General features: G+C 39.4%; 1 protein-coding gene across 1 annotated transcript in view; it reads left to right on the forward strand.

Moving 5' to 3' along the window:
• CRYBG1 (crystallin beta-gamma domain containing 1) overlaps positions 1-13,144 on the forward strand; it is a 42,091-nt gene that overhangs the window by 18,174 nt on the left and 10,773 nt on the right. Inside the window, exons 10-16 of the mRNA XM_075145598.1 lie at positions 82-224; positions 484-610; positions 702-847; positions 7,121-7,247; positions 7,433-7,465; positions 9,217-9,326; positions 9,576-9,705. Of these exons, the coding sequence (XP_075001699.1) occupies positions 82-224; positions 484-610; positions 702-847; positions 7,121-7,247; positions 7,433-7,465; positions 9,217-9,326; positions 9,576-9,705 (816 nt within the window). The remainder of the gene's footprint in view (positions 1-81; positions 225-483; positions 611-701; positions 848-7,120; positions 7,248-7,432; positions 7,466-9,216; positions 9,327-9,575; positions 9,706-13,144) is intronic.

Genomic DNA, 13,144 nt, shown 5'->3' on the forward strand with positions numbered 1-13,144 from the left:
ATGCCCATGCAAAAGAAACTAACTGTTGTCTGAATTTATCATGCTCTCTGCAACTTTTCTTTTACTTCATTTCCGCTACAGGTAATCATTTATGAGAAGCCTTTCTTTGAAGGGAGACATGTGGAAATAGAATCAGAGATCTTTATGCTTGATGACAAGGAATCAGAAGAAAAGACAAGACTTCCACTTACAGCAGTGGGATCCATGAAAGTACTGGGAGGAGTGTAAGTGTGGGAAAACACCAGCAATATTTCCCCTTTAGCTGAAGTAGTAACTCCATAGGCTGGAAATTGCAGTGGACAAATTCAGTACCTGTTTATTTTCTCTGTTTTCCTAGTTTTTGGGTTTAGATATATGCCTGAGTTAAATTTGCAAATAGTCACAGCAGAAGAACGAATTTCACACATCTGTATCTGCTCCATAACAAGACAGAGTGGCAGTTGTCCATTTTCACACGCAGACTGTGTTGTTGTTGTTGTTTAGTTGGGTCGCTTATGAGAAGCCTGGGTTTGAAGGCCATCAGTACTTGCTGGAAGAAGGAGCGTATCGGGATTGGACAGACTGGGGCGGCTATGATGAAGAGTTGCAGTCACTGCGACCGATTGTTGGCGTAAGTTCCAAGAACATGCAGTAGGCATCTCCTGACTGCACTGAGACATCATGTTGCATTTTCCTTATGATGCTTTTCTTTGTTTTAACAGGACTTCACAAGCTCCCATATGATAATGTACAGTGAAAAAGACTTTGGATCAAAGGGTTCCAATATTAATGTGTTAGGAATTATTTCCAATTTGAAAGACACTGGATATGGGCTGAGGACACAGTCTATAAATGTACTAAGTGGCGTGTAAGTGATATTTTTAATCGCTGTTCAATTTTAAATGTGCTGTTCTTTTTAGAATTTGGTATTATTTGCAGATGTTTTTCAGCACTCTGACTTCTAATGTCTGTGTGGAGTCTTCAGATAAAATTTTCTGCCTTTGCAGAATGTGAAAAGTAAAGTTTTTGTGAATATGTACAGTAAATTGGTTTTCTTCCCACAATAAGATCAGATGGTTCCAGGAAATGTTGACTGACTGATACACAAAGTATGGAAGTATGACATGACATTTCAACAGAGAGGTAGAAATAGCTTGTTGTCGTGGCTGTATTTTTTTTTTTTTTAAAAGCGTTTTAACAGCAAAATCGTTATGGAACTAATTTCCAGTTTTGAAACTAATTTCCAGGCTTCTTGTGTTTGACCAGAGGCAAATTCCTTGCTCTTTCTGTCAGTTGTGTGTAAAATGGAGATAACTCTTACCGTGCTCACTAATACATTCTGATATTAAGGAGACACTAACTGTTCTGAAAAGTAGCATTGCTTTTGCAGTGAATCCTATAGGTTAATAGTGTTTTAGTACTGTGGCGTTGTTTTTTATTGGGTTTTTTTTTTAACACAGTGGTTCCCAAAACTTTGCGCTGGCATGGCCATTAACAATTACTCTTTGTGCCCCATGTGTTGTCACATGCAGTTGATAAGTTGATAGACTTTGCTGTTTGATTTGTTCAGTACATCAATTGCAGATTGAGTTTCCCAGCCTTGCAGACTGCATCATAGTATTTTGGAAATGCAAACAAGTATTAGCAATCATGTCTCCAAATACACAAAATTACTCAAAGTAGTATAACCAGAGGAGTATGAGATGTAGAGTCTCTCTCCCTGCCTGGTATGCAGGTGACTTGCTGAAATCTCTGCCTTACCCAGCCACACCCTAAATCTTTCTGTGTGTTATCTGTGTGATATCTCTGCAAGTTTTGTGTGGATGAAGATTGCAGAATCAAACTCATTGCATTCCATTTTTATATGAATATGGTGCGACAGCAGGTTTTTTTCTGCCTGGTGACCTTTGAAGCCACTGTGCTCTTTTGTCTTCTGTAATATGCAAGGGAGATTCATGGGAAAGAGTCACCTCTGAAGATTGGGAAACAAATTGTGGGTTACCTATCATGCCCTTTGTGTAGTTGTTTTAGTAAATGTCTTGCAGCTGAGATAGGAATCATACTTGAGTTTGAGTATTCTAGTAATTAAGAGTGACTCTAATACTCTAGGCAGCTAGAAGTCATTACAAACAAAACTCTTGTCCCACAGACTTTGCTGCTGCTCCTGTAATCTCACTTTGTAGTCTCTTAAAGATCTAATTTGTGGGAGTAAGCTTTTTAAAAATTTAGGTGCATTGCTCATAACAGGTGACTAGCACTCAACTCTTTAACAGTCTTGTATGACCCTTTTGTTTCCAAAGAGGTTGTGAGTGTTTGGGGGTTTTGTGGTGGTGTTCTTACTAAACGCTAATGTGTCAGAAAGGTTGAATGATTCGCGTTAAGTCATGCTTGGTAATAAAATGCTTTATTTTAAGTGTTAAGTAACTGTTCAGATAAAAATTTTTATATCTTTCCTTCCAAGAAATCAGTCACAGAGCGATGAATAATCCATTGAGCAATTTCCTGAGCTGTTTAGACTGTAATGTAGATGATGTCATAGTGAACTGTGACAGATTCAGTAAAAGCTTGTCATAATATTTCAAAGTAACCTTCCTGGTATCGTATTGAAAATACTTCATTTGGGGGGAAAAAAAAAAAAAGTAAAAAATATAAGAAGCCCTGAACCTTTCATAGCAATTTTTTAACTACGGGTATCTGGGGTAAGCAGTTATAGCAGTAGCAGCTAACAGATGATCTGTATTTCCCACATAATTAATTTGATTGCTGTGTAATTTAAAGGGTATATCAAAGAAAAGAAAGCCTGACACTGCAGTGCACAGATACTACTGAACAAGTTCTAAGCTAAACTGCATCTCTAAACTGTATGCTGAAGACAGCCCAGCTGTGCATTTGGGGAGTAAATATTCCACTTGGGGTAATGGAGCACTAGCTGCATTAAAACCTTCAGCTGTTGTGTTTCTGAAGAATGTTTCCAAGCAATTTTTTAACGTCTTTGCTAAATCCATTGTAAAGACATCTCGAAAAAAATATCCTAAGGTGATGAGGATTGACTTCTTTAAAAATAAAAATGTTTTGTTCTTGAGCATTCTTCAGAGATTGGCCAAGCATAAAATCCAGGATATTTTATTCTTCTGCCATTGGGGCAGGAGAAAGCAATCCAGACTGCCTGAAAATAGGAGAGGCCTTTTTTCTTTTAAGTAGGGTTTGATCTTTACTTCCAAATTGGCAGGATTTTAAGTGGCGGAAAATGGAAGTATTTACTAGCAACAAGTAACGCCCTTTACAAGTTTAAGCAAGTACTAAAATCAACTGTTGTACAATTTTGATTTCCTCTCTGCTTAAAAACTCTTCAAGCTTATATTTAATAGTGATCAAAATCACAGGAATTGCATGTTTGAAATATGCCTTTTCTTTATCCGTAAACATGCCAAACTTTTGCCAAAAATACTGAAAAAGCCCCTGTCTTCTAGTTGATCTTTTTTCAGCTTGGTGGAAGCACTTTTCCAGATTTGTTTTTTTACATAGGTGTTTGTTTTACTGTGGTCCTGTAATCAGCCTGGTTTTCCCCTAATTTTCAAGTAATTAGTCCACAGTGCAGATTTGGCTGCTTCTAGTGTACATATGGATAGTGATATTAAGGAAGTAATTAGGTGATGAGTAGTTCATATACAGGAGCCAGAATGTAGTAAATTTATTCTAGATGCACTCAGGAAGGTAACATGGGTGAAACTAAAGAGGCAGGAGATACAAGAACAAACCTCCACTGGGAGCTGAAAAGGGCAAGAGCCCTTGGGTACCCCGTGGGAGAACATTTCAAACGAAGCTTCCACTTCCCTCCATCTCTGGACTGAGCTGAACTGACGTTCGAAAAAACCTTTCAAGGAGTCACGAAAATAAAGTTCGCAGGTCCCTGGGATACTAGGAATCACAAGCACGAAGGGGTGTGATAAAGAACCTGTTTTCTGGCTTTCCTATAAACAGGGGTTTATTACCTCGTCACCTCTGTTAATCATGCTACAAATCTGCAAGTGCCAGTTAACTTCCTGGCCCCTTGTGGTCTGTCTGGTTAGCAACGTATAGGCCAATTTAAACCCATTATCTCCGTGTAGTATTTAAGCTTTAAAAATTGTGGATTCTATTTCAGATTTGAAGGAGTGCTTCTGTGCCTAAAAGCTTACTTTTTGCAACTCTGGCATTTAGTTTAATGAAGGTGTTGCCATTTCTTCTGTAGCTGAGAGAAAAGGTCCTTCCAGGACTTAGGTAATCTGTCCTATCCTAAAATGAGTCTGAGCAATGCAAAAAGGGGGATTATCCCTCTCAGCTAACGTTAGAAAGAACCTATGTGATGAGAAATGGCCAATGTTTTAAAAGATAAAGTTAGGTAAGATGAATCCTGGGCTAACCATGGGCAAAGCTGATTTTTGGCAAGTTATCTGTGTCTGGGTTCTTTTCGTGGTTGTTCTTCCAGACCCTGTTTGGAGCTGCGCTTCCTAGACATATATAGAAGGCTTTGAGGAAAGATACTGTGTGTGTAATAGTACTAATAATATATAAATGACATCTCTGGTTCCAGGGGCAAGGATGATGCAGGGGAGTGAAGGTGTCCAGCACCACCCTGCCAGCAACCTGTGATGAGGCTGTTGCTCAGCCTAACTAAGGCAATTTGTAGGGCTGGGGGTTACAAGAACTTGTGTTAGGAGAACTGGCTCCCTGTGGGGCAGGGTTGTTGTTGCCATGCTGCAGAGCATACTTCAGTTTTTGTGGTGCCTGGCAGCTGGGATGTGACTCTCTTGCTCAGATATGGAGGCGATGTCTTGTTCTCCAGGCCTTTCTTTTAAGTCAGAAGTTGGATTAAGGCAGTGCTCCTTCCTAGGGATAGTCTTGAGGTCTGACAGGTTTAGCTGGTACTGAATTCAGCTGCCTGTCCTTGATGTTGTTATTACTACTCTCAGCAGCTTGTACGGGCTTCTGAATGAAGTGGAAAAGCACAAGTATCTCACCAATAAGCCCTGACTATAGAAACTCACTAACTGCATGGGCTGACTTGCATGGGAGAGTGGTACTTGTTGAAATCAATGGGATTTAAATATAAACGTGTGCAAGTGAGATACGTTGATTACTGTATTCAGGCTTCTTTTTAGATGGGGGAAACAAAATAACTGCTATCGAGAGATTCTTAGGAGGCATCTGGCATGTTTTATTCACTTAATGTCAGAAACGCTTGTTTGCATAGGTGTCAATCAAGTTAAACTGTCATGCATTGTAGTTGTACCCTGGCATTTGTGCATTGAAAAATATAATGAACGTCTGCTGAAGAAATTGGTGAAGGAAACCTCATTTTCACAGCTTTTGCTGTATGTGGCATACAGGTATGGACACACTTGAGACATTTGAACTGTCTGCTCTATTTATTGTACATACCGATGTCTCTTTGATGAATTACTATGAGGTGATTTTGAAATGTGCCTTGAAATATGCCTTAAGTAATTAGTGCATAACAAGTTAGAATAATTGATTATATCTGAGGCAAACCAGGAGATGTGAATAGTGATAAATGTGAATCACTATATGAGTGTTTGCCATGGACAAATAATACAAAATTCATACTCTCAGCACATACGTGTTGATGCAGCTTTATTTCAGTTTGAAGTTATCCCACTTCTTATATCTGCAGAGACTCTGGCATCTGTTCTTGGAATAAAACTCCAGCTAATAGAATCCAGTTGCTTGACACACGTAGATCATTTTATGGTAAATTTAAATGGTGAGAGTTAGCCTCCACTACAAATCATGAGTTCCATATCATTTTACTGCTTTATGATGTGAAATTTTTTGTTAGTGTTGAAACTCTGTAAGAAGACTGCACTGAAATTGGGTTTTGGCGTAACCTAGCATACACTCGTTATGCAATGCATTGGCTAAAATTAAACTGGTTGGCTATGAGTAGAAGACTATCTTGTAGAACTAGGAACCAGCAAGATGTCCTGATCCCTGCATAAGGAATGAAACTCAGCTGTTACTGTGGCCAGTTCTAATATTGGCACTCAAAAAACAAACAAACAAAAAAAAAGGGATGGGTTTAAAAAAGAGCCAGAATGTAATTATGGGAAAGTTTGGGAAGTCTAGCAGTGAAAGGCAACACAAGTTATGCAGGTTATCACAAAACCAAAGGTAGTGCTGATGCAGGAGTGCTTTATCTGGACTTTCAGTACGGAGCCAGGGTTAGAAGAACGCCGTAATAGAAGGTTTATTAAATGTAGTAGACTATGCATAGCAAAACTAGCTGATAGCAGATACTTCAGACTAGAAGTAAAGCGCTGCAGGGGTAATTGAATGTTGGAGAGATATATGTAGTGATTTGGTTGCTTTTCTAATACTTCAAGTGTGTACCTCAAAAGCATATTCTGACTGAGACAGAAGTTATGGGCTTGATGCAGAAATCTGAGTTTGTGGCCTGTGTCAGGCATGAGATCTGACTGGCAATTATAATAATGGCTTTGAATTTAAATACATTAATCTGGTCAAATTTGTGATGGTTTTGATGCTTAACTTTCAAGGATGTTCTTCCTGCTGATGTCTGTGATTCCTAGCAGGGAACAGCCTGCTCTCATTAGCATATATGCCTGTTGTTGCAACTCAGCTTTCTGTTGGGGTGTGTGTTTGCTTAAACACAACAGAACTGTAGGTACAGACAACATGAAAAATCAATATTCCTATCTTTACTCCCCAGATGACTCTGAAAGTTAGTTTTACCCAAAAAATTGTATTATGATATCTGTCTTTTTCTAGAGAAGAACTTGATCTAGATAAAACAATAGAATTTTGAAACATCTTGAAATATTCTTACTGGAGACAGCTTTTAGGATATCTAGCGGATGATGTATTTGAACTTGTGGTCTGCTTTAGCTAGTTCACTCCGATTCATATCGACATAGTAGGGTGAATGGAAGTGTAATTTGCATGGGTTTTGGAGTATCAGATACATGGGTTTGTTTAGGGTTTTAATAGCATCACAGATAGGCAGTTGAGAGGAGAAATTTTTTATTTGTTCTTACATTAAGACAGTAATGAATATACACATCTGTATTTTGGAAAAGTAGTGTGACTTCTACCCATCACCCTCTTCTTCTGTCTGTCTTAGGTGGGTGGCTTATGAGAATCCTGAGTTTACGGGGGAGCAGTATATACTGGCTAAAGGGCTCTATCCCAGCATTGAGGCATGGGGGGGAAAGAATTGCAAAATATCTTCAGTTCAACCCATCATTATGGTAAGGAGTTCATTTTATACTTGTTTTGCAAGTTTCTCTGAAGTATTTGGAGCTATACTTTTGCTATCAAATTCAGTTTATTTACATTCTCTAAACAATAATTAATAGTAAACTTTTGTATGTTTGTTATTTTATCACTGTTTAAAATATTTATTTCCTTTTTTTTCCTCTCCAAACTTTTGCAGGATATTGCTGGAAGCAAAAGGGGTAAAGTCAAGGTAAGATACTTCTCTAAGTACATGAAACATACTGTGTAGGGTCTATAACAGGTATAAATAAAGAAATGGCTTTTTGTCTAGTGTAACACACAGGTATTTGCATAGATGGTTGACTAGTCAGACAAAGAGTGAGAACTGCAGGTGAAGGAAGGCTGCTTTCCAAACCTCTTAAGTAAGGCACATTAAGGCCGAAGGAAGATGCGATTTAATACACAGCTGCCATCAGAACTTTCTCAGGGCATAGACAATGTTTTGGTTCAGCACGTGAGCTCTTTTGGCCTATCGGTGATTGTTCTGAGGAGCTGGAGTCCACAGACCTCTATGCAGAGGTGCAGGTACCTGGATTCTGTTGCTGAGGTGAGGGCTCTACAAGTTAGATGATGTTGTTCATGGTACAGTTATGACTTAATTCCTTTTGAACCTAGTTCTTTGGTTAACAGTTCTGCTAATGGTGGTTACACTTTAAGGGAATCTCGTTCACTTACTGCTGAGTTGTGCTTAAAAGTTAATGCCATCTTTGTCAATAACGAAGAGAAGGAAATGGCAGGGAGAACTTGTCTGTTCAGTGAGTTAACATATTTTTACGTTGGACTGTCTCCTATCTGCAAGTACTAATACGTAGTTTTGACATGAGGCTAATGGGTGGATTTTTTCATCCTTTCATAATTCTGAACCTTTTCATGTTTGTCCCTGTTCAAAGTTAGTTTTATTTTCATTTCAGTCAAAATGGTGAGTATGTCATGGAACTAAAAACTAGGGAGAAAAGTCTTTGCTGTCTCGTTTTGCCTTGTTGATTAGTAACATGCCTCACTGGAATCTCCTGCATAGGGATAATGTATAAACTACGGGGAATAAAAATCTCAAGGCTGCTTATTTTCAGCTATGTGCATGAAAAATTATTTACATCTACATATTATGTGCCTATTAAGACCTTATCCCAAGGAAACAAAGAAGTAATGACTTGTAGTCAACAGACTGCATCCCTTGTCAGCATGTTCCTCTTTGGAGAACACTGTACATGCCCACACTCGTATCTCTGTTAAGAGTGAATAAAGCTGGTAGGCATGTGATAATGTGAATGACTTCTGTGTGATCAGGGTTAATTATCCTCTAACCAAATTAGCAGGTTTGCTGCTTAGAAGTTTTTTTCTTTTTAACAAGGACAAAAGACTCTGGGTGACGTATTCTCTCTTATCCTCCGAGCAGAGAAAGAACTGACATGACTGTAACTATAGCTGGAACAGGCACATAAAGCCCATCTACCCTGGGAATATATACTGTGCCTGTTGCCATGCTGTCTGAGTACTTTGCCAAGAGTTAGGCACCATTTATGTTCTGAGAGACAGATAGTTTTCATTTAGTGGGAAGAGTATGTATTTTGGAGATTAAATGGGTTAATAATCTAAACCAAAACCATTTATGACCCTTTAATAAAGATGTGCCTATTCCGGCCATTCTGTGGGAATTTAAAAATCTTGTCCAGCAGATAGTCCAAGGAGCTATCTTTGTTAGTGTTGTTTTAATTATTTTGTATGTTACTGAGTGATTTACAGCTAGAAGTAATTTTTGGTATTATTACCTTGCTGTCTTGAACAAGGATTGCAACACTGAAGAGGTAACAAAATATATGTAACTGAGGAAGTCTGGGTGTTTTAAGTATGTTTTAATCTAATTATAGAAGTAATAGTAGAGACATGTTACTGAAGATTGAAGAATGAATTGTTTTTAAATATGTTTATAAATTTTTAAAGGTCCAGTTATTTTCAGAGCCTGAATTCAAGGGTAGCTGCCAAATAATTGAAAAAAACACAAGATGTATTGATTCATTTGCCCTGAAGTCTTCAAAAATTTTAGATGGCAGGTAAGTTATATTGAATGAATATTGCAAAATCACTAAAATGGTAAAAGTTTTAAAAAAGCAACCAGCTTTCTAGCACCTGAAGTGATTTCACATATGCTTTGCAATTTACACATCAATCTTTAGCTTGTCGGGACAAAACATTGTAAGTAATGTTTCTGTCAGTAGCTCTTGCTAAAGACTGAGAAACACTAGCATCTTTTTACTTGCGCAGAATTTTTAAGAGGCAATTTCTTCTCCTTCTTCCTGCAGCTGCATAATGTATGACCAGGAAGAATTCTCCGGTAACCAGTATGTGTTAGAAGAAGGAATCTATCCTGATCTGACAGCTATGGGTTGTTCGCCCCAAGCAGTTCTAAAATCTTTACGGATTATAAATATTGTAAGTAAAGCTATTAGAAATATTGTAAAGTGAAGATAAGTACACTGATGACTCTGACCTCCCCATTTTTTGCCACAGTAAAAATGCTAGGGAGGTTTGGGTTTGTTTTTTTTTTCCCTGTGCAGTAATAGTTAAATGTCCTAGCTGCTGTCAGGTTTTTTTGACCTCTGTGCTGTTTTTGCAAAGGAGAGGACATCACAGAAGCAGCTGCCTGGGATCACTGTTCTTAGTAACAGCTTATAAAAGGACTTCTGAAAAAAGAGTTAAGGATGTGTCAGATTCTTTATTTCCCAGTAGGAGAGACCACTTAAGAGTGAGTTAAGAAATATCAGTAGGACAGTGTGAAGAAATATCTGTACTTGTTTTCTATGCATATTAAAAAAGCAGACTTAACTAAGCAACTTTGCATGAAATACATGTAATTATAAAACACTATTGCTATCATCAGGGAAATGCAATTTGAGTTAATCACGAAATAATGCACCCTTCTAGATAAAGTAAAGCAACACCCAATGCCATTTGGCAAAATCAGACAGTGGTGTTGTTATGCGTGGTGGATACAAACTAAACAACATTTACATATTTTGTAACTCATCAGTGGCGAGGAACGAGTTTGCTCAAGCCTATAACCAATCCTTATGATGGATCACCTATGGAATCTGCAAGTATCTTTTAAGATCAAAGTAATTACTAGCAAAATGTGGTCAAGAATCCAGGAACTTACAGCAATATGAAGAGATGGTACTCATTTTAAAAAAGGAGGAGTACACTATTGACTCTCTTCTTTGAATTTGGTAACTTTATTGCACTCCACTGTAATTTTGGTAACCCGTCAGTGATGTAGCAGTTGACGAAGGAGAACTAAAATGTGTCATCCTCTTTCATGTCTCTGGAGCATTTTGATGTACAGTGTAAACAAACATCTGCAGCAAGTATGTCTGCCTTCTGAACTCTTTGGCTGTCCAGTAGACAGATCTTATTAAAAACAACAGAAGTGTTTCTAGCCAAGCTTGGTGGCTGATCACAGTGAATTAAAATAGGCTTTTTTGTACATGTCAGTATCCACTTCTCAGGTTTAAAATGCTTGTTTCAAGCTGGAAGGATCAGCTTACTTTTGGAAGGTTTATTATTTGTGACACAGACTGTTGTGTTAAAACAGCCAAATGCCAGTTCTGTGCCTCTTAAAGTTCTTATAACTAACTTCTGAAACTTGTTCTAGCCCTATAATTTATCACACTTCAGACAGCAGCATGGAGCTGCATCTGTCTGTAAGTCACATGCTGCTGCCTCCTTGTTCAAAGGCTTCCTACCTGCAGAGAAGAGGAAAATGGGTTGCTTTGCTCAGCGGTTTATTAGCAAACCAGAAAAGAAGTTAGGTGGAAATGATCATATTATACTGTCCATTTTTCATAATTTTACAAAAGTTTGAACCTTGTTATTTCAGATACTGATTTCATCTGTCAGATTTATTTTGGGACTGTTTTTTGGCAGTGGCAATCTTAATTCCTCCCCACCATCTGCCCTTCCCATAACTTTTCTCATGATTTTCCTGTGACATTTCTATACGAGAACCACCTTTGCCATTTTAATATGTTGTGTTTCTATACTCATCTAGTTTAACTCTCCTTTGCGGGGATCCATTTCTAAGGGACCATAAAAAAAGGAAATGAAAGGGATATTTGATAAACTTGGAAGTGAAAGTTAAAAGGGCTTTTGTTCATAAGGTCAAGGTTTTTGGTTTTTTATACCACTGTGTCTTTGCTTGAATGTGCTTGCTTTGCCTGCTCCACATGGCTGTGCTGCAGATAGAAAATAGCATTTTTCCTTCTTGAATTTGCTACATATTCTTTTTCTTGAACATACTTGTCGTGGTTTAACCCCAGCCGGCAACTAAGCACCACCCAGCCGCTCGCTCACTCCCCCCTGGTGGGATGGGGGAGAGAATCGGAAGAGTAAAAGTGAGAAAACTCATGGGTTGAGATAAAGACAGTTTAATAGGTAAAGCAAAAGCCGTGCACCCAAGCAAAGCAAAACAAGGAATTCATTCACTACTTCCCATCGGCAGGCAGGTGTTCAGCCATCTCCAGGAAAGCAGGGCTCCATCACGCGTAATGGTTACTTGGGAAGACAAACGCCATCACTCCAAACGTCCTCCCCTTCCTTCTTCTTCCCCCAGCTTTATGTGCTGAGCATGACGTCATATGGTATGGAATATCCCTTTGGTCAGTTGGGGTCAGCTGTCCCAGCTGTGTCCCCTCACAGCTTCTTGTGCACCCCCAGCCTACTCGCTGGTGGGGTGGGGTGAGGAGCAGCAAAGGCCTTGACTCTGTGTAAGCACTGCTCAGCAGTAATGAAAACATCTCTGTGTTATCAACACTGTTTCCAGCACAAATCCAAAACATAGCCCCGTATTAGCTACTATGAAGAAAATTAGCTCTATCCCAGCCAAAACCAGCACAATACTATAAAAACTACTATGAATGTGGTTTATGCTTGAACAGTCATGCTGAAAATACTTCTTTTTAATGAGCAACTCTGTGAAACAACTAAATGTAGATATACAGGAGCACCAGCTTCGTACAGTGCAGTACATGGGAAGTACTGAAAAAAAACTCGTGAGCTGACCTTGCACTTCTCTCTCTGTGGGGAACGTTTTATATAACAATGTTGCTGCTGAATCTAAAAAATGCCTGGAGTGGAAGGTGTGGCAGAAAAGTGGAGGATTTCCTTTTCTGTCTGTGTGTTTTCTTTGTAAGTAGATTATTTCTGAAGCATTGCCTATGGCTCAAGGGCTGCTGCCTGACCAGTTGCGTATCTCAGAGTGCAGGTCCGTAAAAGGGCTGAGGGATCAGAGACACCAGGACGTCGTCGTGGTGCGACTGTTCCTGTTGGGCTCTTTACCTGTGCTGGGAGTTAGACTGCCTGGCATGGCAGTCTAACTGGTGTTAACCTGTCGTGGTGGGGATGAGCGTACTCTGATTTTGGAGTAGGCTGAGAGGCCTCTCCTGGCATTTTCCGCAGCCTAGCAGCGTGCGTGCGATCAGGAAGCATAGCTCAGCTGCTGTGCGGTAACCTGGACTGCTGCGGAGATAATGGTGATGCTCATGCAACATTGTCATCTAGGCCCTTAAACACCTCAAGGAAGATTAAAGAGGAATGTAAGCACTGTCTAGAAATCGGTAGACATGAGGTCTTGCCTAACAAAGTCACATGGAAGCATGACTATCCGCTGCCATGCATGTACAGAGCCACCTCTGCCTTGGAGGGCCTGTTTCCATGCCTGAGGCCAGATGGAAGTCTGTCGAGACTTCGCGTCATGTCGGGCGTTCCTGATCCAGTTGATGTGTTTCAAGCATGCTGAACGCATGCCAGCAGGAAGGAGCTTTTCTGGCTGTGGCGTTGGTTTTACGTGGTCGTTGCTGGAAGACTTGCGAGAAAG

Source organism: Calonectris borealis, chromosome 3, assembly GCF_964195595.1.
Source record: "Calonectris borealis chromosome 3, bCalBor7.hap1.2, whole genome shotgun sequence".
In the NCBI taxonomy this organism is placed as follows: Eukaryota; Metazoa; Chordata; class Aves; order Procellariiformes; family Procellariidae; genus Calonectris; species Calonectris borealis.